The sequence below is a fragment of the Rhinoraja longicauda genome, chromosome 27, assembly GCF_053455715.1.
Source record: "Rhinoraja longicauda isolate Sanriku21f chromosome 27, sRhiLon1.1, whole genome shotgun sequence".
Lineage (NCBI taxonomy): Eukaryota > Metazoa > Chordata > Chondrichthyes > Rajiformes > Arhynchobatidae > Rhinoraja > Rhinoraja longicauda.
Window position 1 is genome coordinate 16,798,015 of NC_135979.1, and position 26,136 is coordinate 16,824,150.

General features: G+C 39.0%; 1 protein-coding gene across 11 annotated transcripts in view; it reads right to left on the reverse strand.

Annotated features, from left to right (window-relative positions):
* The window catches only part of macf1a (microtubule actin crosslinking factor 1a), a 419,348-nt gene that overhangs the window by 106,761 nt on the left and 286,451 nt on the right, over positions 1 to 26,136 (reverse strand). For 10 of the 11 annotated variants that reach the window (XM_078423295.1, XM_078423293.1, XM_078423294.1 and 7 more), the window contains 11 exons: positions 25,189 to 25,397; positions 24,467 to 24,784; positions 22,894 to 23,060; positions 20,829 to 20,985; positions 20,367 to 20,493; positions 18,106 to 18,168; positions 15,548 to 15,783; positions 13,843 to 13,972; positions 11,594 to 11,793; positions 9,673 to 10,168; positions 3,856 to 5,327 (listed from right to left, as the gene is read on the reverse strand). In XM_078423295.1, coding sequence (XP_078279421.1) covers positions 3,856 to 5,327; positions 9,673 to 10,168; positions 11,594 to 11,793; positions 13,843 to 13,972; positions 15,548 to 15,783; positions 18,106 to 18,168; positions 20,367 to 20,493; positions 20,829 to 20,985; positions 22,894 to 23,060; positions 24,467 to 24,784; positions 25,189 to 25,397 — 3,575 coding nt within the window. The remainder of the gene's footprint in view (positions 1 to 3,855; positions 5,328 to 9,672; positions 10,169 to 11,593; positions 11,794 to 13,842; positions 13,973 to 15,547; positions 15,784 to 18,105; positions 18,169 to 20,366; positions 20,494 to 20,828; positions 20,986 to 22,893; positions 23,061 to 24,466; positions 24,785 to 25,188; positions 25,398 to 26,136) is intronic. The other variant, XM_078423298.1, reaches the window with a different exon arrangement.

Consider the following 26,136-nt stretch of genomic DNA (forward strand, 5'->3'; position numbering starts at 1 on the left):
ATGACAAATTGTTGCTTTATCTAAAGGCATCCCAACCTAAAAAGATAAGTTATTCTCTTCAAATAATTTCTAACAATAGTAAAACCATATGAACCAAGGTTAATAAAAACATTTATTTTAACTATGAATTTACTTCTCAAGTTATACAAGATGATTTCCTCAAGTGAAAATAGTATAAAGGAATATTTTGCCTGCCACAGAAGTGAACCTTAACTATCTAGAGTAATTATTTTAACAAGTAATAGTTTATTTCCGACACTGAATGTTTGATTGAACAGACAGTGAACACAAAAAAATAGAGGCTACATTAGGTTATAAAATTAAACAATTTTTCAGTGCAATCACATAATGACTTTTGATCAAAACAATCAATTATCAATTATTTTCATTATTTTAAGATTACCTTTCAGATGAGAAAGTGATTATTACGGCTCAATTGTAAACTGAGATTTTAGAAACTTCAACCTGTCTTTGTGGGTTGTTTGAAGTAAATGTGCATGATTGATTATTTTAATGATGAAATTGAGTGGTAATTCCTAGCTAGATTAAATGAAGCTAGAAAAAAGACACAAGCATGGGACTTCCTTAAAAATTCAGAGTTCTTGTGACATTCTGCTTTGAGAAATGTACATCGTTCGCAAAAATGCCATTTTAATCTGCGCTCTGAAATAAAGTGGGCCTTTTCATGTGCTGTACTGTTCTATTTCAGCCACTCAATTAACATGGACTCTACAATTGGGGTTGACTTGCATGGTTTAGGGAAGGGAAAATAAACAGGTAACGATGCCCAAAATATAGTTATTCAATGATCCTGCAATGAGAGCAAGTATCCTGATTTCAGTTTAGTTAAGACTGTGATGTGCCATGCACTCTAATAGTCTGCGAACAATCACTGTCTGGGGTTCAACATGTGCACGGCACTGAAGAGCAATTACACCTGTGGATGCATTCCTCAGGGAGTGCTGACACAAAGGGCAGCATAAGGGCAATGAATGATCTAAACAAAAAAGGCTATGAGAGTGAAAATCCCACAATTAAAACAACGTAGGTTTCAGATCACTCAATTATGGATGGATCGAATTTTTAAGAATTGAGCCATTAAGGCGGCTGTTAAATGCTCTCTACTCTGCATCACGTCTTAAAAATAGAAAAGCCATGATATTCAAGGCAGGCCATGCTTCAATAGGGAGTGGTCCTGAGACAACAGGCGTAGAGCTGTGCAACTCCAGACACTGACTGCTATGTCAAGAATTGGGGAGGAACACAAATAGCTGAAGACAGGTGACAGATTCTCAGCGCTATTTTAAAACAGAATAACAAGCTAGCTCAGGCCAGCTGCTCGTTAATGGAATTAATGCAATTTACATCAGTTGCAGGTAATGGAAGTGTTTGGTGTAATACGTATCATCCAATTCTTCAAGGTACACACAAATAACGATTTAAACTAAGGAATCTCAATAATACATTAAGAGTTCTCACTTGTGATATATGTTATTATTAGTACGGCATCTTTGAAGCCATTTATTTTGCACATTTAACCAAATAACCAAAAAGAGAAAGTGAAGATGGGAGAGCTGGTTTACCAAAATGTTAACTGAAATGAGAATCAATGAGGAGTAGTTGGAAAAGTTAGGGTACAGAAATTCTAACAGGACGTCAAATGTTTGTGTGATACGATGGGATTTTATGTGAAACCAATTTCTACGATGTAATTGTAAATTTGTAAAAAAAATTGTAAAAAACCTTTATTGTCACTACACAAAGTACAGCGAAATTAAAGCAGTCCAGATGATGCAATCACACACAGCAGACAGTACAAAGGATAAACCTTTATCCATAACAAGCTAAACCTAATCTACTGAATTAAACAAACTGACCTCTAATACAATATAGACAAAACAATTACAATACGGTCGAGGCAGTGTACAGTGCAATCAAGACAGCAAGTTATTGCACAGCAATGAGAGCTAACATATTGCAAGTGCCGTTTAAAAAAAAAAAAAAAAAAAAAGAAATAATGTAATTAAATATAAGGTGCGGTCGGTTGTAACATGTAATAAGTTTAGCAAATGTTAACAATATAAGTGCAGTAGAATGTAAACTTGTATTAAATTGAGGCTTATGTTTTCTGACAAGTAACTGACAGTGTTCCGATCAGTTCCGTTCCTTCCCTTCAGTTTTATGTGAGTGTCTGGCAGTGTTCAGCTCACGTATGACACTGGGGTAGAAACTGTTCTTGAGTCTATTAGTCCGTGATGTAATGGACCTGAACCGTCTACCAGAGGGCAGCAGTTGGAGCAGCTGATGACCAGGGTGGGAAGGATCCCTCAGGATGTTGGCTGCTCTGCTGAGGCAGCGGAGGGAGTAAACCCATAGAGGCATTGTTTGCTTACAGAAGTTGTAATAGTGTTCTAAGTATATATGACACATTAGTATATACTGGGCAGTAACATTAGTTGATGTGCAATGCATGAATAATGTTGTTTTACTACAAATCTTCTATTGCGTTTATGAACTTGAAAATCTCATTTTAACAGCTGGCCTTCTGTACAACCGCTTCTGCCTTGGTTTAAAGGTCAGTTCCTGGGGAGCTGCTGTCGATTCCCAAACAGTTAAGATGTGACCTCAAGACGCCTCTTCTTCACGACAACTCTGACGTTTTTCTGAGAGCAGCAGGTGGTGGACCTGACAACCTTAATCCCCACCCCAAGTGCTCACATTTAGCAGGTCAAGGTATCTTTGGTCATTAGAGATGTGTGGTACTTGTATCCTTTAACTTTGTTGCCACTATATTAGTTCAAGTGGCAGCTCACAACTGTGTGCAAATTCAAGATGTATTCTAAGCAAGTTTAGCACACCTTAGGACAGAGAGAGCTTAAAGGAGTTAGCAGAAAATTATTTCACGTATAGATATCATGATCAAGAATTTTTCATTGAAAAGGTAATGCAAGCTTTTCCTTAAATTATTATTATAGGGAGCATTTAATAACAAACATTCAAGATTAGTGAACAAAAGGCAAAGTAGTAGACTAAGTAAAACTGAAGAAGGGTCCCGACCCGAAATGTCATCCATCCTTTTTCTACAGAGATGCTGCCGTACGGCTGAGTTACTCCAGCACTTTGTGTCTATCTTAAGTAAAATTACTATCAGGAGCAAGCAATGGCTGATGGATCTTTTGTATTCTTTCAGACATTTTTGTAGTTCTTTTTACTCGGGGCCTAATCTTTCCTAAAATTGCAATGGTTAAAAACTGGAATTGTTTTTATTCATAACTTTAGACAATAGACAATAGGTGCAGGAGGAGGCCATTCGGCCCTTCGAGCCAGCACCACCATTCAATGTGATCACGGCTGATCATTCTCAATCAGTACCCCGTTCCTGCCTTCTCCCCATACCCCCTGACTCCGCTATCCTTAAGAGCTCTATCCAGCTCTCTCTTGAATGCATTCAGAGAATTGGCCTCCACTGCCTTCTGAGGCAGAGAATTCCACATGAGATTCTATTGGTATTGTACTGCACAGGAGACCAGTTGATCCATCAGCCAATGATCATGAACAGTCCTGTCCATGTTATACAAGCAACTCCCAACACTTAGACCTGAAGTTCCAGCTAATTAGAATATCTGGTTTTGAGAGATATAATGATGTTCATTGCAAACACTGCCACAAAAACTAAAGTTTTAACACAACTTCAAAGCAAGCGAGGCTTAAATGCTGACCATTGCAAGAATAAAAGGACATATTTGAATAACAGCTCAAACAGTTCAAAAGTGTTAAACAAAGTTCGAATTTGGTCATCACTTTGGGAAGTTCAGATACTGTAAGTGCCCTGAGGCAGAGTTAAACAAATCTTACCTTAAAGTCTGCCAGCTGTTGATTGATAACGTCAACTTCTGTGCCCACGTTTCCTTGCAATTCCTCGCCCTCTTCAGTTTTGGTTAAAAGGTTATTTAATTCTTTGAGTTTCTCATAAAAGTCTTCAACACGTCCCACAGTCATCTCCACTTGCTCTTGCCTGTTCCTTCCACGTTCAAGCAGTTTACCACATTGTTTATTCAAGGCTTCAAGCTCTCGTTTCAGCCCTTGAAGATCTGGACTGCCTTCCTCCTCCAGCATTTGTTTGCATTTTTCTTCTGAACTTTCAATATCTTTCTTTAATTCTTTAAGTTTGCTGATAAACTGCTTAACGTCATCAATCTGTGACTGCAGACTGTCCAGGTCTCTCCCAATGGGACTCATGCTGTCCAATTCATCGTCCAAGTCTGTAAGATGTGAAAACATTTCCCGAATATGGTTCTGGAAATGTCCGATTCCCTGAAGTCTATTTTCCATCGCCAAACAACTTTCATTCACTCTCTCTTTTACACTGCCATATTCTTGCTGAACTAACTCTGCTTGCTGGAGGAGCTGTGATGAACCTGCACCATCAAGGGCATCTGCTGCCAGTCCTTGAGCCAGGTATCTCAGATATTCTACCTGTGACTCCAAGATCTGAAGCGATTCCTGACGAGTCCTCAACTTTTCCAAGTTCTTATTGCTGTAGGCCTGTGATCCAAGAGCATCATATATTTCAAGCTGCTGTTTGGTACCATCAAGCTTCATTTGAATGCTTTTCAGGGAATCCTGGAACTCTTTTAACCTTTGGGCCATTTCTTCAATTGATTCACTTTTGGCTTGAAGTTGTTCCGTAACGACGTCCATCCTCTGGTTTATGTCCGTTTTTTCATCCCTAATATCTTCTTCATCCACCTGACAGGAATCTACTAGGATATCAGCGGCAGTGTTCATCATTTCCAGCAGAGAGCGATGTTTTTCCACATCATGTTGTAGACCCTTTGCGTTAGTTAAGGAGGAGTTCAGTTGTGCTGAATCAATGGTGATCTCCAGTTCTTCCACTTTAAATTCACATTCTTCTATCCATGGGAGCAGCTCTTCCATGTACTGCCTGTACTTCTGTGCTTTTTGAACACAGTCTTTGAGTTTTGAGTATCTACCTGCTGCTTGCTTCCAGAGCTCATCCCACTGGCCTTTAAGAGTTGACAATTGACTCTGAAGATTCGTCTTTTCTTCACCTGTCTGAGCACTTCGAACCAGAGACTCCCCTTCACCCAAGATCATCTCATAGGAGCCCGAATGCTGATTCAGGCTTTTTTGGAACTCCTCCTGTTCACTGATTTGAGATTGTAAAATGTCAAGGTTTGCAGACACGGGAGGTTTCCGTGAATGCTCGCTGCATTTCTCATCCAGCCACAGCCTGAGCTCGTCAAAGGTTTGTTGAAACTGCTGCGAACTGGCCAAAGTTGTTTGTAGTTGATTTATGCGATCACCTGGAAATGACAAATCATTAAAGGCATGTTGCATCATAATTAACATGTCACTTCATCATTAATTCCGAATCGGTGGTATTCCTCAAATTCGGCAAACTATAAGAGTATAAGAGTATATTTTCTAAAGCACTGCAATCTGTCTCCAAAACCAACCTTCAGAATACAATGTTTGATTAATATTTACAGACAAGCTGTCCACTACTTCTCACATTTGTAAACGACAATTAAATACTGAATAACCCAAAGCTGTGGAAGCCACAAAAAAAAAGCTTTTTTTAAATCCAAAAGACCAAGCCCTATTTTGACTTTAGAATAATATGTATCATAGATTATAGCTTCAAGGCTTTTAATGCATGTAGACCATTGATTTACCATAAATAACGGAAAAAGTTAAGACTAAACTTTGGGTTAAAACTAATAATCAGTAAAGGGAGTGTTGTTGCACGTTGCAAATGCTCTCAACGTTTGGCACAGAACCTTTACATTTTCCCTCCATCGTGATTCATACCATTTGACACAAAATTCACATATGGCTGGCGGCAGATGTGTGTATTATGTGGTTATAATGTCTTTCAACTATTTTAGCATTGCACATGCAATGGGGACATTTATCAACATTTACTAATTTTAAATATATTCTTTACCAAATTGCTCTCTGAATTCTCCTTAAATTTTATGAATGCGGTTTTTAACCTGGGAAATCACAGTTTATCTGCAGCTGTTTACATTAATTTCCTTATAGGCTACAGTTCAAATATAAATAAAGTCAACAGTTCAAAAATCCCAATTTAAGGATTCTTAATTAATGCTGCCACATAGATACATCTGAGGTTCAAATCAGAAGATGGGCTAATTTAACATATTACCTGGGGAGTGATTGGGATAATAAACATACTTCAGCGTATCTATGCTACAAAGGGGGGGGGGAATAGAACCAGATTGTCACTTATTTACATTGTCAAGTGACCACACTTGAGAGTACATGTTCATGGAAGTTAAATCACGACAGGATAGATTTTAAGAGCAAAGCTCTCCACTGAAACACAGTCAAAAGGAACTGTGGATGCTGGTTTACACCAAAGAACACATAGTGCCGGAGTAACTCAGCGCGTCAGGCAGCATCTCTGGAGAACATGGATGATAGGTGATGTTTCAGGTTGGGGGCCTGTTTGGGTGGAACTCAGAAATGAGAAAGGTTTAGCAACACTTATAGGGGTGTATTATAGACCGCCAAATAGGGAACGAGAATTGGAAGAGCAAATATGTAAGGAGATAGCAGATATTAGTGGTAAGCACAGAGTGGTGATTGTGGGTGATTTCAATTTTCCGTATATAGACTGGGAATCACATTCTGTTAAAGGGCTGGATGGTTTGGAGTTTGTAAAATGTGTGCAGGATAGTTTTTTGCAGCAATACGTAGAGGTGCCTACCAGAGATGGGGCAGTGTTGGACCTCCTGTTAGGAAATGAGATGGGTCAGGTGACGGAGGTATGTGTTGAGGAGCACTTTGGGTCTAGTGATCATAATGCCATTAGTTTCAATATCATTATGGAGAAGGTCAAATCTGGACCAAGGGTTGAGATTTTGGATTGGAGAAAGGCTAATTTTGAGGAGATGAGAAAGGATTTAAAAGGAGTGAAATGGAAATTGTTGTTTTATGAAAAGGATATAATAGAGAAATGGAGGATATTTAAAGGTGAAATTTTGAGAGTACAGAGTCTTTATGTCCCTGTTCGGTGGAAAGGAAAGAATAATAATTTGAAAGAGCCGTGGTTTTCCAGGGAAATTGGACACTTGGTTCGGAAAAAGAGGGAGATATACAATAAATATAAGCGGCAGGGAGTAAATGAGGTTCTTGAGGAATATAAAGAATGTAAAAGGAATCTTAAAAAGGAAATTAGAAAAGCGAAAAAAAGATATGAGGCTGCTTTGGCAAGTAATGTAAAAGTAAACCCCAAGGGGTTCTACAGATATGTCAATAGCAAAAGGATAGTGAGGGATAAAATTGGTCCATTAGAGAGTCAGAGTGGACAGCTATGTGCTGAGCCGGAAGAAATGGGGGAGATATTAAACAATTTCTTTTCTTCGGTATTTACCGAGGAGAAGGATATTGAATTATGTGAGGTAAGCGAAACAAGTAGAGTAGTGATGGAAATTAGGATGATTAAAGAAGAGGAGGTACGGACACTTTTGAAGAATATAAAAGTGGATAAGTCTCCAGGTCCTGATAGGATATTCCCTAGGACATTGAGGGAAGTTAGTGCAGAAATAGCAGGGGCTATGACGGAAATATTTCAAACGTCATTAGAAACAGGGATGGTGCCGGAAGATTGGCGCATTGCGCATGTTGTGCCTTTGTTTAAAAAAGGTTCTAAAAGTAAACCTAGCAATTATAGACCTATTAGTTTGACGTCTGTGGTGGGAAAATTAATGGAAAAGATACTTAGGGACAATATATATAATTATTTGGATAATCAAGGCCTGATTAGAAACAGTCAACATGGATTTGTGCCTGGAAGGTCATGTTTGACTAATCTTCTTGAATTTTTTGAAGAGGTTACCAGGGAAATTGATAAGGGCAAGGCTGTGGATGTTGTCTATATGGACTTCAGTAAGGCATTTGACAAGGTTCCACATGGAAGGTTGATTAAGAAGGTTAAATCGTTGGGTATTAATAGTGAGGTTGCAAGATGGATTCAACAATGGCTGAATGGGAGATACCAGAGGGTAACGGTTGACAATTGTATGTCAGGTTGGAGGCCAGTGTCTAGTGGAGTGCCCCAAGGATCTGTGTTGGGTCCACTGTTGTTTGTCATTTACATTAATGATCTGGATGATGGTGTGGCAAATTGGATTAGTAAATATGCAGATGATACTAAGATAGGTGGAGTAGTTGATAGTGAGGTAGATTTTCAAAGTCTACAGAGAGACTTGGGCCTTTTGGAAGGGTGGGCTGAAAGATGGCAGATGGAGTTTAATGCTGATAAGTGTGAGGTGCTACATTTTGGTAGGACAAATCAAAATAGGACGTACAGGGTAAATGGTAGGGAATTGAGGAATGCAGTGGAACAGAGGGATCTGGGAATAACTGTGCATTGTTCCCTGAAGGTGGAATCTCATGTGGATAGGGTGGTGAAGAAGGCGTTTGGTATGCTTGCCTTTATAAATCAGAGCATCGAGTATAGAAGTTGGGATGTAATGTTGAAATTGTACAGGGCATTGGTGAGGCCGAATCTGGAGTATGGTGTGCAGTTCTGGTCGCCAAATTATAGGAAGGATGTCGACAAAATGGAGAGGGTACAGAGGAGATTTACTAGAATGTTGCCTGGGTTTCAGCACTTAGGCTACAGAGAGAGGTTGAACAGGTTGGGTCTTTATTCTTTGGAGCGTAGAAGGTTGAGGGGGGACTTGATAGAGGTTTTTAAAATTATGAGAGGGACGGACAGAGTTGACGTGGGTAGGCTTTTCCCTTTGAGAGTGGGGAAGATTCCAACAAGGGGACATAGCTTCAGAATTGAGGGACAAAGGTTTAGGGGTAACATGAGGGGGAACTTCTTTACTCAGAGGGTTGTGGCTGTATGGAATGGGCTTCCGGTGGAAGTGGTGGAGGCTGGCTCGATTTTATTATTTAAGAGTAAATTGGATAGGTATATGGATAGGAGGGGATTGGAGGGTTATGGTCTGAGTGCAGGTAGATGAGACTAGGTCAGGGAGAATGGTCGGCGTGGACTGGTAGGGCCGGACAGGCCTGTTTCCATGCTGTAGTTGTTATATGTTATATGTTATATATGTTCTTCGGGCACAAGAATCTGACGAAGGGTCCTGACACGAATTAACCATCATCTATCCATGTTCTTCAGAGATACTGCCTGACCCGCTGAGTTACTCCAGCAATTTGTGTCCCACTGTTACTCAGCTTGTTGACTTCCATCCTCCAGGATCACACACTAGTGTATCTAAGTTTAGGAAAGAGGATGTAACCCATAAATATGTACTTTGTAAGCAGAAGATTAAAAAGGGACCCAATCTGAAATAGTAATTGCAGGAGCTAAAACTAAAAACAATTGGGGAAAGAGTTATGACTCACTGTGTGGAGATAGAAATAAGATAATGCTATCAGCAGAATTATTATGGAGTATATATATCAGGTAAATATTTTAGTACAAGGCTTCAGTAACAAATTGATGGGCGAGTGGATTGTCCATGAAATAAAAGGCCACTACATGAAAAATTAGATCAGCCTGTTGTTGCTTCATCTGGTAGGATTGATTAACGTAGTTCAAAATTACATTATAATCTTGTTCCTCAGGCTCAACACAAACAGATCTGCACCATCTATACCAACCTGCTCGCTCCTCAAGACCATTAAATGGCATCAAGACCGCATCTAGCCGCTTACGAAGCTCATCCTTCAAATACTGTTCACCAATGAGGGAGGAGAGGTCATCGCAGAGATTCTGAGCTTCTTCAATCTGTTCCTTCTGCTGCTCTAAATCCGAACGAATCTCACTGATTTCCTCGAGCTGCTGCTTGACAATGTCGGGCTGTGTGCTGATCACCGATTGACTGTTTAGTTTATGGTTGAGGATCCTGACTTTGTCGCTGAGTCGCTGCAGTAACTCTTGGTACTCTGTACTCTTGGCTGTGGCCTGATCAATCTGATTAGAACGGCTGCTGAGCTGATGCGTGAGGTTATCCCACTTGTCATTGATGGCTCTGTGCTGGTCTCTCACATGGCTGTCAGACAGAGACACATCATCGGGAGCACAGAGTATGCCCTGTGCTGCTTGGTTAAGTTGTTCGTATTGCGGTTTACGGGTCTCAAACTCCTTCAGCATGAACTGTCATGAACAAAACAAAACTTCAATTAGAGATACTGGGAACAATTTCATATTTAATCTTCTGTGGGACAGTAGTAAATCTTCTTGGGTTAGAAATTTGTTTATTCGAAAAAATAATTCTGTCTGGGGGGGAATATCCATTTATCCTTGTGCCAAAGACATGCAGCAAGTATGGGGAAGAGGAAGGTTAAAAAAATGTCTTTGGGCAACCAAGAGGGCTACACAGTGGCGCAACAGTAGAGTTGCTGCCTTACAACGGCAGAGACCCAGGTTCCATCCTGACAATGGGTGCTGTCTGCACAGAGTTTGTACGTTCTCCCCATGAGTTTTCTCCGGGTGCTCCGTTTTCCTTCCTCACTCCAAAGACCGACAGATTTGTTGGTTAATTAGCTTAGGTACAAAATTGTGCCTACTGTGAAGGATAGTGTTAGTGTATGGTGTGGTCGCTGGTTGGCACAAATTAGGTGGGCCTGTTTCTGTGCTGTATCTTTAAAAAACGTGGATATTTAATATTTGCAGAACAAAGATATTGCTGTTATCCTACATTGAGCTCTAGTCATTTCAACAATGCAGTGCATCTGTAAAACCTACCTAAAAGTAACTAACACCATGACTCCTGCTCTAAAAAGAGAGATTATTACTAATTTGCACCACTCTACAGGTCATTGATAGTTGTAAGTGGCATATAACTGGACAGGACTCCAGATTTAGGAGTTCATAGGGTTCTAGGTCAGGGTGCTGTTGCATTGCTGAAGGAGGTAATGCAGATTAGGATAGGACCTCTATTTAGCCCAGGTACTTGTGGACATGCGGAAACAAGGAACTGCAGATGCTGGTTTATAAAAAAAGATACAAAGTGCTGGACTCAGCGGGGCAGACAGTGTCCCTGGAGAACATGGATAGGTGACTTTTCAGGTTGGGGCCCTTGAACAGAGTCTGAAGAATGGTCACAATGCTGTATATCTGGATCCGGGTGTAGGAAAAAGTGCTGAAGTAGTTTCCCAAAACAAGTATTGCATTGATTTGAAAGGTACACCCTGGAAACAGGCCCTTCGGCCCACCGAGTCCATGTCGACTATTGATCTTGCACTTATTCTGTAGATCCTATACTTATCAGCAATATTTGCAGGTGGAGCAGGTTGGCTTTTGAGACAAGGGTAATTGGTAAGGTAATTGCAGTTTCTAGCATCAGGTTACAAAGCCAATTCCAACCGTGAACATTGATATCATACTTCACTTGAGGCATACTGTGTACGGAAACATTGACAAATTCTTTTCATGAATCACAAAATATGCTGTTTATCCATATTTGAAGTTTGTAAATGCTTCAACACTACTTTTTCCCTTCACCTGCAGTTAAAAGTCAAGTACAAACCAAAGGAATTTCGAGTTCTTGAAATTTTTGATTTAAAAAAAATATATTACCTGCACTTGTTGTTTCTGAGCATGTAGCATGTTTGGATCAATCGATAGAGGACCCAGTACACTCATCATTAATTCCTTCTCTGATAACCATGGACTGAGCTGTGATTCTGTGCTCTGGAACCTTGAAAGAAGATCTGCTGATTCTTCAAGTTTTTGTTGCCTCTGTGTTATTGCCTGATTAGCACGAGCCCACTTTGACTCTAAAAAATAACACAAATACCAATGATAAGTTTATTTCAAGAAAGGTTTCATGCAATAATAGACAGACTGGCTCATTCTTCTGATGTTTCCATTATAAGATGTTTTGCACTTACTATCAATGCAAAGCAAAATGATTTAAAATTTAGCTACTCAGTCAGCACAGTGGTACAGCTGGTGGAGCTGATGCTGCATAGTATCAGACACCCTGGTTCGATCCACATCGCTAATGCTGTCTGTATGGAGTTTGCACGTTCCCCCTATCTCCCCACTTCCCAATGACTTGCAGATTTGTAGGTTAACTGGGCTCTGCAAATTGCCCCTTGTGTGAGGAGTGGATGTGAAAGAGGGATAACGTAGAACCAGTGTGGGCTGAATGGCCTGTTTTCATGCTGTATCTCTAAACTAAACTCGAGTGTTTCATCAAGACAATTTTAAAATCAGAGTTAAAAATGCTTTAATTCAAATGCCTAATGTAAATTATATAGGAAGCTGGAAACTCCAAACTAACATTTAGACTGGAACATCTCACAATGAGTTTACCAGATACATTTACAATCAAAAATGCAGTCATTCGACTGTGGCCAATTTCTTCCCACATCAGTCCGGACTTGACGTTATCTAAATATAAAAAATATCCTAACCCTCCTTCATCTAATAATTATAATATTGTATTTTTCAAGAGGATGTTTTTCTCCATGTTTAAATTAACAACCTCCTTCTTCCTCTTTGACTCTATGAAAGGTTTGGAGGAATACGGGCCAGACGTGGGCGGGTGGGAGTTGTGCAGATGGGGTATCTTGGTTGGCACGGGCAAGTTGGGCCGAAGGGTTTATTTGCCTACTGTACAATTCTGACTCTAACATGGGAGCAAGTATGTTTATGTTATTTGCCTGGTAGTAAATGATCTACAAATTATCAACATGGTGTTGAGCTCATTCGAGCTAGTTTTATGTTTACGGAAACACTTTAAAACAATATATCCTCTGACTTCAAAAGTTAAAATATTTGTCCGAGGGAGAAATAGAACACAGGATGTCAATGCCAATGTTACTGAATATATTTCATAATGTGCAAGACAACATACAAAGGCAGCAGATGTTTAAAATGTGATACAGAAAGAGGCCTTAGATGCTTGGTGTTGAAATAATGACTAATGATGGTATTTACCTGTCGACATTCAGTTCCTTACAATTACTGACTGGTGCAGACCAGACTATTAAAGGGAAATATAACCATCAACTGATACCACAGGGGCATTTAGCACATGGAATGGAAGATGGAATTTCTATACTCTTTCTCAAAAGGTAAGATAATCAATTAAATATATTGTACTTGTGAGAGTCATAAATTTATTAAAGGAAGCTACCACTATTTAGTGGAATTTTTGGAAAATCCCCAGTGTTATCATTTCCATTTGAATCAATGGCTTTAAAACATGCGTTCTCTTATTATGAGATCTGAATCCTTATTTGGCAAACCCAAGTATCTATTAGTTATTTAAGAATGAGGGAATATTGTGAAAACATGACCTTAGCTTTTAATTATTTATAACAATTGTCAGTGTGCAGTTAAATGACCAAAATATTTCATGTAACTACTAGGTCATTTATGTTCTTGATCAAGATTCCAAGACTAAATTTCCCCACAATTGTATAAAGGACCTTTAACTCAAAGTGGAGAAACAAGGAATTGCAGATGCTGGTTTACAAAAAAAAAATTATAGTGATGGAGTAACTCAGCTGGTCCAGCAGCATCTCTGGAGAACATGGATAGGTGACATTTTGGCTCAGGACCCTTCTTCAGTTCCAAAGAAGGGACCTGAGCCAAAATGTCACCTGTCCATGTTCTCCAGAGATACTGCCTGACCCCCTGAGTTACTCTAGCACTCTGTGTCTCTTTTAGCTCAAATTGTTCTTTTCGTGCTTAGCTTACACCAAAGAATAGCCCAGATTTCATATGACAACAATCTTACTAACTGCTTCTTAAAATGTTAAGTGCAAAGTTTTCTATAAACTGAAACATTCATATTGGCACTGCATTGGCTTCACCTATTCGTTCCAGCATTTCCGTCCATTTCTTGGCTTCTGGCGAGTCTGGATTTTTCTTCAGTAAGTCTTTCAATGTCTCTTTAAGTTTATTAATCTTATCAGAATTCTGTTCAAGCTCGGCCAGATGTACCTAAACCAAAGAGAATTTCAGTGATTAACAACAACTTTGCAAACGTGCTTTGATTAAAGGCAGCAGTGGAGTTATTATTTGCAACAGTCACCCTTTGAGTTTTCTACTTGGACAATTCATTTCAATGTGTGTTTTTTTTTGTTGAGAATCAAGTATACATGATTCATTTCAAAACGCAATTCTTCCTTTATATGAACTACACATTAACTTGGAATACAAATGCGATTTTTGTAAAGCTTATAAGATTAAAGAAATTAAGCATAGTATTTCTCCCCAATTCTTTCATCTTGGACAATATTTGAAAGATGAAAATAACCACAAGTTATGTTTCAATTAAAAGGCAATTATTTATTTTTAGTGATAATTAGGATTCAGTTCTCCAGAATAACAATATTAGAAAATATTTGGAGACACAAGGAACTGCAGATGCTGGTTTTCAAAAAGAAAAGGACTCAACGCAACCCAATGGCTCAGGCAGCATCTCTGGAGAATACAGATATGTGATCTTTTGGGTTGGGAAAAATTCCAGAAGATTAGTCAAGCAGGATTTCCCCATCATATATCCATGCTGACTTGGACCAATCCTTTTACTGGTATCCAAATGCACCATTATTACTTCTTTAATAACTGACTCCAGCATCTTCCCCACCACCAATGTCAGGCTAATTGGCCTATAATTCCCCGTTTTCTCTCTCACTCCTTTCTTAAAAAGTGGGATAACATAAGCTACCCTCCGATCCACAGGAACATCCTGAATCTATAGAAAAAAACCTGTAGATGCTGGTTTAAATCAAAGATAGACACAAAATGCGTCCACAATTTCTAGAGTCACCTCGTGTACCCTGGGATGCAGACCATCAGGCGCTGGGGATTTATCAGCCTTTAGTCCCATCAGTCTACCCAATACTATTTCTCACCTAATGCAAATTTCTTTCAGTTCCTCTGTCCCTCTAGATCCTCTGTCCTCTAGTACATCTGGGAGATTGTTTGTCTTCCTTAGTGAAGACAGAACCAAAGTACCTGTTCAACTCTTCTGCCATTTCCTTGTTCCCCATAATAATTTCACCTATTTCTGTCTTCAAGGGGCCCACATTTGTCTTTACTAATCTTTTTCTCTTAACATACCTAAAGAAGCTTTTACTATCCTTTATATTTTCTTGTCGAGCTTACCTTCGTACTTCATCCTTTCACCCTGATTTATCCCTCACTTTCCCTGCCAACAAACTACTGGAAAAATATTCAAGTTACCTTCATATTGAAGATCAGTAGCTCAAGAAGCACTACCAATGTGTTAATTTAAATGATGCCATTATTATCTCTGGGATCTGCTTTATCTCTGGGATGTACTGGGCACGCAGAAAAGAGCGCAGCAACTTCAACAGACCAGAGAGCACACACAAATGTGACCTTTGTGACAGAGACTGTCACTCCCGCATTGGTCTCTTCAGCCGCAAGCGACGCTGCTCTAGCCGAGGTGTGGATGCAGCCAAGCAGCCAACTAGGATGCATCACCCATGGACCCATCACCCAAGGGGGCCTAAGAAAGACTTTATCATATTTATTTTAAAAAGTCACCTTGTTTTGCTCCACTTGTGCTTTCATAGCTTGAGTTTTGATTGATGATGAGCTTAAAGAGGTTAAAGTCTGTTCTTTTGATTCCAGCCAGTTCATGATGGAAGCAGTCTCTTCCTCTACCTCTTGCATTTGGTTAAGTGTGGTGCTTAGATGGTCCTGACATTCCTTCAGCGTATTACCAAGGATTTTATAATTATGGTTCACATCAGAGACATTCTGCTGGATTTCTGCAAGTTCTACAAAAAGTTAAAAGAGTCAGTGAGCAAATGTGATTTTAAAGTGTCAGGGTCAAAATTAAAGCTTTCATTGCTGATCTCACAGTAATTCACCCCCAAAAAGAGTCTAATGATATTTGTGATATGAATTTTGCCATTCCCAATGGCAGCAACTGCTGGACTTCATTTCTGGGGCATGAGACCATTCAACAATAATTGTGTCCTTAGTATGACCAGCCGATCATATTGAAAACTTCTCACAACAAAAAAGTAAACATGATTGAGGTCAAATTGAAATGGGCAAGTACTAATAAAGTTACGCTACATCGCATTTTGAAATGTTTATCATTGGGGATAAAGAGGTTAAGCCATAATGATGACATGATTTCTTTAACTTTTGCCCATAATATCTATAAAGCAAAACATTTCCCAAGTAGGAAGGAACTGCAAATGCTAGTTTAAACCAGAAGTAGACACAAAAAACTGGAGTAACTCAGTGGATCAGGCAGCATCTCTGGAGAAAAAGGATAGGTGACATTTTGGGTTGGGTCTCAACCCAAAACGTCACCTATTCCTTTTCCCCAGAGATGCTGTCTGACCCAGAGTTATTCCAGCTTTTTGTCTCTAACATATTTTCTGATATGTTATCTCAGCTTATAATGGAGAAAATTATAAAACAGCCACCCTAAGGAGAAGCAAGGAAATACCTAAAGTGTCTTTTTATAATTACTCATGTGCATGCTCCAGGGATTGCTTAAGACAGATGATTTTTGGATTGGAGGAAGCAGGATAGTGGTGTTCCCCAGGGATCAGTCTTAGACTCAGCGCTTTTTTACAAGACAAATCCTATACTAATGACCTAGAAATGGAGGACTTGTGATCAATAAATTTTATATTTGTATATAATGATGACAGAATGGGTACAAGGTCATTCTTGCTAGTGGAAGTATCAAGAATTAGATGTCATAGGTAATAAAGGAGGAGAAATGAATTAAGAATGATGAGATAAAATGTGTTTTTTTTATTCACAGCGTGTAGTTGGAATCTTGAATTCACAGCCTGTGGTGGAGACAGATTCACTGTGACCTTATTGTATCTTACTCCAAATTCTGAACATGACATTCGATCATGGTTAGAATACCTCAGACTACGAGTCAATATGTGCAAATGTTCTTCTTACAACTGCATGGGAACAATATTCTTATAATTCACTGACACTATTTTATTTAGGTGAGTAAGGTTCTACTGGGTGGTACAGAGGCAAAATAAGATTATTAAGGGGTTGGACACATTAGAGGCAGGAAACATGTTCCCAATGTTGGGCGAGTCCAGAACCAGGGGCCACAGTTTAAGAATAAGGGGTAGGCCATTTAGAACAGAGATGAGGAAAAACTTTTTCAGTCAGAGAGTTGTGAATTTGTGGAATTCTCTGCCTCAGAGGGCAGTGGAGGACAATTCTCTGAATACATTCAAGAGAGAGCTAGATAGAGCTCTTAAGGATAGCGGAGTCAGGGGGTATGGGGAGAAAGCAGGAATGGGGTACTGATTGAGAATGATCAGCCATGATCACATTGAATGGCGATGCTGGCTTGAAGGGCCGAATGGCCTACTCCTGCACCTATTGTCTATTGTCTATTAACATTGGCTCACAGTTCCAGTGATCCAAATTTGATCCTATCCTTCAGTACTGTCTGTACGTTGCCATTGCAAGCCATGGATATATTGGATAGAAAGTTTATTGGCTAATACAAATTACTACTAACATTGCGGGGGACAGGAGCTTCTGGGAGTTGCTGAGCATGTGAAAGAGAATAGGTTAAAGGGAGCTAAGTGGGAGAATGGGTCCGATGGGGATGTTTTGACATTGATTCGATGGGCCAACTATTAGATAAAGAATTATATTCCATATTTTTCAATTTTCCTATATATACACATATAAATGTCAACCCAATCTTTGGCACAATGATATGAGGACAGCATGTGGTAGAGTTGCTGCCTTACAGCGCCAGATAACTGGGTTTGATCCTGACAAGGGGTGCTGGTCTGTACGGAGTTTGTACATTTTCCCTGTGAACCAATCGGTTTCCTCCAACACTCCAAAGACCTACAGGTTTGTAGGTTAATTGGCTTCTGTAAATTGTCCCTAATGTGAAGGTAGTGCTGCAGAAAGGGATGATCGCTGGTCGGTGCGGACTTGGTGGACCGAAGGGCCTGGTTCCATGCTGTATCTCTAAAGACTAAAAAGTCCAAAGTCAATTTATTTTCCTATGTTGGAATTTAATTCTGGAGTAAAATGGTTAGGAAATCCAACATAAACACAGCTCATATTTCTAACATTCTCACCTTTGCTTCTGTGGTACCCATTCATACTAGGCGCAGTCACCCCACCATTCATCATTACAGAACCTATGTGAACAACAGGGAGACAGAACAATGCACGGGACAGCCAATATTAGGAACAAACGCTGAACAGAGACACAGGTTCCCTTAGTGGAACAAAGCAAGACACAAACAAGCACATCGATTTACACATGAAGCATTTTGTTCTAAAGTAAAAAAAAGTTTTGCAGCAGTGCACAAATATTAGATGTACACCTGGATAGTTTCAGTTGAATTTATCATAATCCATTTTGTATATACGGGTGGGTGTATAAAATTGTCCAGCATCTTTAATCCTTTTTTCAGAAACTCTGCTACAATGGAAGGTATCAGCTTTGAGAGTGATAGTACATTTGCTTCTGTTTCAGCTGGCCATGAAGTCACATAAAACCCCAGAGATTCTGTGTATTCCCGAATGACATGTGTTAAGTAGAGAAATAAAATTATATTCGTGGAAGTGCCACGGTTTAGAGGAGATCTCAAACCATGTCCTATCTGCTTTCTTGAATGCAGAGAGAAGATTCCATAGTACTATCTGAAGAGTTACAAGGGGGCTCTCCTGCATCCAGGAACATATTTGTCCTACAATCAACATCACATGGTCTTGTCTTGTATTGTTGTTTGGGGATTCTTAAATTAAGCAAACTAGCTGTCAAGTTTCGTTACTTTATGTCAGTGACTCTACTTCTCCAATATTAGCTGGGAAGCATTTGGAAAATCTCAAGGTTGGGAAAGTGCAAGATGAGAGTAAACTTTTTTCCCTCATTCCATTTATAATCAAGAATATTTAATCTGAATTCTACCGCACTGGATTTATTGTCTTCCCATTGCTATGAAAAAGTTCCATTGACTGAATAACGCAACCCACTTTAACTCGTGGTAAGCAATTGTCTCATGTGACCAATCATATTTGGGATTGGGAGGAGGGGGGGGGGGGGGGGGGGCAGGGGAGGGTCATTGAAACTATATCCTCTACTGCATGCTATAAAAGTGCAATTTAGGACCATGTGTGTATTGTACCCTGCTTTGAGTGAAGTTCATGGAACAACCTGAAGGTGAAGTACAACATACAAAGGTCACTGCTCCATAATTATATAATTTCATATCACATTGTAGACAAATTTATCCATGGTGCACAAGGAAAATCTGCTGGAGGAGTTTTTTAAATTACTCCCGAGTCCAGTATCTGCAGTCTCTTGTGTCTCAAATTTATCTCTGGACAAACATCTTCTGTAGCATGTAAATTTTACTTTAAACAACTCAATGAATTGCAACATTGAAGTTAAGAAAAGTGCAACAACTTATTAGTCATATATAGAGAGAATTTAGAATAAGCTACATACTTACACAGTGCTCACAATTAAGATACATAAAGCTAATCAATTATAGGGTTAAACAAGTAAACTGCTGCTTTTCTAATATAGAATATAAAATAGAGATGGAGAATATTAATCAAATTTACTTTAACATGGCAAGCACACTGATGAAATACAATTAGCACCAATTAGAAATTGTAATTTGTAAGAAATCAAGCCACATTTAAATAAATAATAATAAAAAGACAAAAAACATGGGGAACATGTTTGCAAGAAACAATCAGAAACACAAGCGAATAGTTCCAGAGCACGTTTCATATGTTGTGTTACAAAATCATCCAGTAATGATCAATATGGTAGGGGGACAATAGATAGAAACTTTCATGGGCATGGCTGAGCCCCAGGTAGCTGGTAGAGATACTGCCTCAGAGCTCCATTGACTCAGACTTGTTTCTGACCGCGGGCGCAGTTTACGTGACGTTTTCAAGTTCTCCCGTGACCATGAGAGTTTCCTCTGGATGTTTTGGTTGATAGATTAATTGTACTTTGCTCTTAATGGTTAGGTAAGTGGCAGAACCTGGGACGAGTTGATGGCAATGTGGGAGAAGAAACGGGGTTTAGTGTATGTGTGTGTTTGATGGTCAGCATGGACTCGGTGTGCAAGTGGCTTCCTCCAATGACGCATGACTCTACGTAGAGTTAAAAGGAAATTTAAATCATTCATTTTCCTTCTAACTTATTCTAAGTTGTCTTTAGAATTGCTTTGAGAGAGATTTCGATCAGGTATCTTGTGCACACTCTTATTATAGTGTATGGAGCATTATAGAAGAAGACAAAGTTATTAAAAAAGTTAAATAAAAAGTTACAAACAATAAGGTTAACTGCACTTTTCCTGATCCAAGATGTTACCTGTTTTACTGGTTAACACAGCAGTATCTGGAGATGTTATTTCCATGATGAGACTTTCTAACTCAGTTCCTTTGTGGTTTATTTCTTGAATTTGTGGAGATTTTGCTGACCAATCTTCCAAAAGAACCTGTTAATTAAAATAAGCCTTATCATACCATTTTATTAAAAACCTTTGTCAATTGAGGCTTGTTTTTGTGCTTCTTTTCTCAGACATTATGAACAATTGCTTCACATGATGGGCTTTCATCATATTAATTGGGACCATTCTCCCAACCCATCCTCCTCAAAATAATACCAGGAAATGTTTGCACATGAGGAGCAAACTCACTTGACCAAAATTTGGAAAGCCTGTATACAGACCATTTCATCTTCACAGTCATCCTGCACATGAAATGAAAAAAAATCCTGATATATTCCTTAAAAAAGCAAATACCAATTGCTTTTCATTTTATATAGACTTACCGCCACTTCTTGGATCTGATTTTTGATTGTGTCTGTATTAAGTGCCGATTCAAAACTCGGAATGCGAGTCTCTGTTTCCTTTAACCATTTTCTAATGGACTCAACCAGGGAAGTGAAGTCGCTCAGAGACTGCTGGCAGGATGTTGCCTCTTCCTCCCTGAAAAATTGAGGCTCAATCAGTGGCTTATTTATCCATTATTAGAAAATGTTTTTCAAAACATTTCAAAAAGGCCATCTTCTGTTAAATTCAAGCAGGCTCCTATACACAAAGGCCTCAATATTTGTTGTGGAAATGCAAGCATTTACCCCCATAACTCTAAAGAATGGGGAGGTCCTGAACTTCCTAATTTCTCAACGACACTATGATGTTGAACTCGGCTTGGGCTTCAAGACGAAATACCAATTTGCTGCAATTTCCCAGCAGTTCATTTTTCCGTAGAAAGTCTGTCCACTATTCAGTGACTTCAATCATTGAAGTGGAGAGGACTGGCTAAGAGAATGCAAGACAAGTTTTATGATTGAGTTGACTTAAAAAATAAAAAAAAATCATTGTCTATTTTAAAACATTTAACAGTTAATCACTACAAAGACTTAATAGTTTTGAATATAGTTGGTTATCGTCACAGATTTTCAGAAATATTCAAGGCGTGTGTTTTGATAATTGGTAAAGGTTGGGTCCTCTGGGCAGAATTTGCCACTTACAACATGAGACTTCTGTACTGCACTGAGGTGTCTCAAGCCCAGAATACCAGTTGCATTCAGGAAGTTGCCAGAAGACACACTCCAGCTAAGTTAACCTACAAGATTTGAAACAGCCAGAGTGGTAGCTGACCACTACCTGGAAATTCAGACATTTTGATCACCACCCTACTTCTGCAGCCAATTAACTTGCTTTACAAAAAAACACAGAAAATAACTGATGGCAAATCAGACTTTGTTGAAAACCATTCATTTTTATAGCACATCAATAGTTTTCTATCTTTCAGAACAATAAACCAGTTTGAGCTGTTATTTATACTTTTTCTTAAAAACTGCTGAGACGGATGGTAAACACGTTGCGTGTACCAAGGGGCAAGTAATCATGTGCATTCAAAAAGTGTAAACCTGCTCATTTCAAACAAATTCACTGTTACTCAGATATGAAGGGCCAGCTTTAAGTTTGATTAAATTCGAACAAAGGATAACTTTAAGCCACAAATTAATGTTGCTAAACAAATTAACAAGTCGTTTTTAGATTTCATGATATGCATAATTACAAACAATCTGATGAGTGAAAACATTTCATTAACCCTAGGAAAACTAAAAATCAAATGTGCTGCAAATAAAGAATATTAGGCAGATATGGACCAAAGTGCTAACATTTCTCATTGCACCCAATTAATTACAAAAGGAATTATTAACAAAATCATTTCAGTAAAATTATGAGAATAGTTCCTTTTCTTTTTCAAAAACCGAGTGTACAAAAGGTTTTCTGGAAAGACGTAATCAAATTCATTGAGATAATATTGCCTTTCATTGAAGTTTAGATGGTCTACAATTTAAAATCGCGAGCCATGCTCCAACCACACATTCTGCCCATCACAAAGACCACCCTCTTATGCTTTGTTACATCAACCGCCATTAAAATCCTATTCCCATCTTTGCCACAGACATCATGCTGTAAATGCTTCCCAGGCTGACAATGTATTGTTTGTCCAAGTGACAACTCATTCAATCACAGGGAGAGAGCGCATAGGAGTGGGAGCGAACACAGGGGAAAATATGTGCGCTACTGGAGGCCTGCAAATGAAGATTATTGAATGGAAATTGATTGATCTAAAAAATAACAAACAGGAAGGAAGCAAAACAGAGGGAGAATAATTGAAAAAATAAAATTCACACGGATTCAGGCTGCTCAAAACATTCATGTCAATTTTGACCTTTTAATCAGAAAATTTATTCAAAGTGTGATAATGCATTCATTTGATGAATTCTGGGCTTCAAGCCCCTTAAAGTCAAGTATGCGAAGAAATAATCGCTAATAAATGGTTCAGGAAAGTCAATTTGAAGAATCATCGTCTCTTACCTCTTCTTAATATTCAGTTCTAGTTGTTTGTACCCTTTGGTTAAGTCTTTGACAGTCTCCATGAGCTGATTGTTTTCTGTCAAGATGTCAAATGCGGTCAGTTCTTCAGCGAGCTGCTGCAGAGCCTGTAGGTCTTCCCTTTGCTTCACCATTTCTGTACTTGCCTCCTGTGGTAAGCAAACACATGGTCACGCACCATTAAAAACAGTAGCCAAGCCGCTCTTCTATGTTTAAATGTTGCCACTGTTGATCTTCTAATGAAAATGATATAAAACAGTTGAGAGGGATTGTTCTCCAATCTCAGCACTCAACTGAAATTAAAATCCATGATTTGTAATAAAGAGTCAAGACTACAAGAGATGATCAAATTAACATTTTGATCAAAGACAGATGTTGCCTGAAGGCAGTGTTACAATAATATATTTAATTGTACCAGATATTCCAAACACAAGTAGGTTTGTAGGTTAAGAACATGGTGTATAGATCATAGAGTAGAGAACTTGGAACTAGTGTTTGGGTGATCAATGGTTGGCGTGGACTCGGTGGGCTGATGGGCCTGTTTCTATGCTGTTTATATAAACTTAACTAAATTAAGAATGTTTAAAATTTATTTAAAAGCTATATTTATTTTTCAGATGAGGACGAGATCATCACCAGCCATTTCAGAACAGTTTGTACACCTCTGCTTCCCTTCAAGATGGTCGTGGTGGACCATATTCTCCAACCACTCACATGCAGTGAAGAAATATACACAGTTCTATTTGGTTTGAAAATGCAGTTGGTTAATAAGGTTGCAGATGGTACCAAAAACAGTGAGGAAGGATGTCTAAGTTTGCAAAAAGATCCTGGATCAAGTGAGGAAGTGGCCCATGGTTGAATTTAAACCTGACAAATTTGAGATGATACATTTTGGCAAGTCAAACCAGGCAGGACTGCACAGTAAATGGTAGGTTCCTGGAAAGTATTGTAGAGTCAAAATAACTCGAAGCACAGAAACATAGTTTCCTGAAAGTGGTGACACACATTGATAGGGTGGTGAAGAAGGCATATGGCATGCTTGTCTTCATCGTTAAGGGCATTGAGTACACATGGGGACATTATGCAATGGCTATAGACAAGGTTGGTTCTACCACATGTAGGATATTGGGAACCTACCACAAGGTTGGTTCTACCATATGTGGGATAGAGCCTGCAGTTCTCTTTGCCCTACTATAGTTTAGAATCTGCTCTCAAGAGCTTGGTGAGAGGAATCTGAGCAGTGGCACATCCTTGGGAAGTGGTTAAGTCCTTGTTTATTTAGATAGCACTAGTGTGGCACCATGTAGGCGAGGCGGAAGAACCATCACAAAGGAAATTAAGGATGAGCTTCAAGTGTCCACAAATCAAAAGCATAATGAAGGTTTTATAGACATTGGATCGCTTCATTATCTAAGAAGTTGTGAAGAGAGCTGGACATAGCTAGCTGTTTAATAAATCAAATATATTAATGTATATACATACAATAAAATATATATTTTTGGTGCCATTAATAGAAATGAAGATAGAAGTAGAATTTCACAAATAATGTACTTACCAGCATTTTCTGTGAAAAGTGAGCAATATCTTCATTGGGATCTCCTCCAGCTGCCAGGCTCTGAGATTTGTTTTCGATGAACTGTCTAACATCCCGCACCAGTTTTTCAAACTGCTCCGATTTGGGTAGCAGTCTCCTCAGCTTCTCCTCCTTCTCCTGTTGCTCATTACACACTGCTTGCACTTGGCTATTCAACTGCTCAAGCTTCTCTTGCAGTGAGGAAGCAGTTGCTCTATCTGTATTTTCAATAAAACCATGAACCATTTCCTGGATTGTGTTAATGCTGCTTTGATGACTAGCAATATCCTGCTTTAATTTCTGAAATTTTTTAGAAAACAAATAGTTATTTAAAATACTATACTTATTTGGACTTCAGCACAAACTTCATACATTGTAATTTTACTGCTATTCATGCCCATTGCTTGCTTCAGTATGCTCTTGATTGAGATACATATTTGTCCTGTGATATATGAGAAAGAGATAGGGAATGAGCAAAGAAACAAGGAAGGGAAGGAAAGAGGGAGGAATGGAGAGAAAACACTCGCAATCAGTGGGATTTCTGACTATAAAGCACATTGCTGCAACAAGGAATCTACTTAGAGTCTATCACAAAATCATAATACATATGAAACTATGACACCAGGTACGATATGACTATCATAAATTCTCAATTATGCCATATTTAACTGCTGCAAAAAGCAAAAGACTAGGAGAAAACTCACAGCGTTTTGGGCCAGGGTATCCTGGATGGCAGCAGATGATAACGGCAAATTATCTTGATTTTTCAAACTCTTTTCAACACCTTCCAGCCAGTTCAGTAAATTATCCAGACCTTCTTGAACATTCTGAGACTGAGCAATTGATACCTGCAACTTCTCGTTGCGTTCCGAAACTACTGTAGACAATCTCTTGAACCTCTGCGAAATGGAATCTGAAAGGAATACAAGACCATGTTATCCAGATACTCAGAAGGTGTTTTTAATGATTGTATCATGTAAAATTTCAGAGTTTGCATTAATACAAATATTTATTTTGGAGAATGAAACGCTAAAAATCAGTAATACAGGGGAAAGGTGAAGTTTGCTTTAAAGTAAATGGTTAAAGGAAAGAAAAAGCACAGAAGGGCATAGATATGCTAGACAGTCAGAACCTTTTTCCCATGCTGGAATTGTCCAGCACTAGAGGGCATAGCTCCAAGGTGAAAGAGAGGGAAAGCTTAATGGAGATGTGCGGGGCAAGTTTTGTTTTACACAGAGTGTGGTGGGGGCCTGGAACGCACTGCCAGGGATGATGGAGGAGGCAGATGTGATAGTGGCATTTAAGAGGCTTTTATATAGACACATAGAAATGGATCATGTATGGGCAGATGAGATAAGTTTAACTTGGCAATATGTTCGGCACCAACATTGTGGGCTGAGGGGTCCTTTCCTGTATTGTACTGTTCTATGTTATAAGGAGGAATGTTAAGAGGGAAAAGTGGGAGCAAAAACGAGAGTAGGGAATGAAAAAAGGGAACGGGGTAAGACTGTAATGTGTGACAAGAGTAAATTGAGGAACAGGGAAAAGGAGGAGGAATTTGTAAAACAAGAGAGGAGAGAGAAACAGAGGAATAGAATTCCTGACTCTCAGTCTGAAGAAGGGACTCGACCCGATTCCTTTTCTCCCAAGAT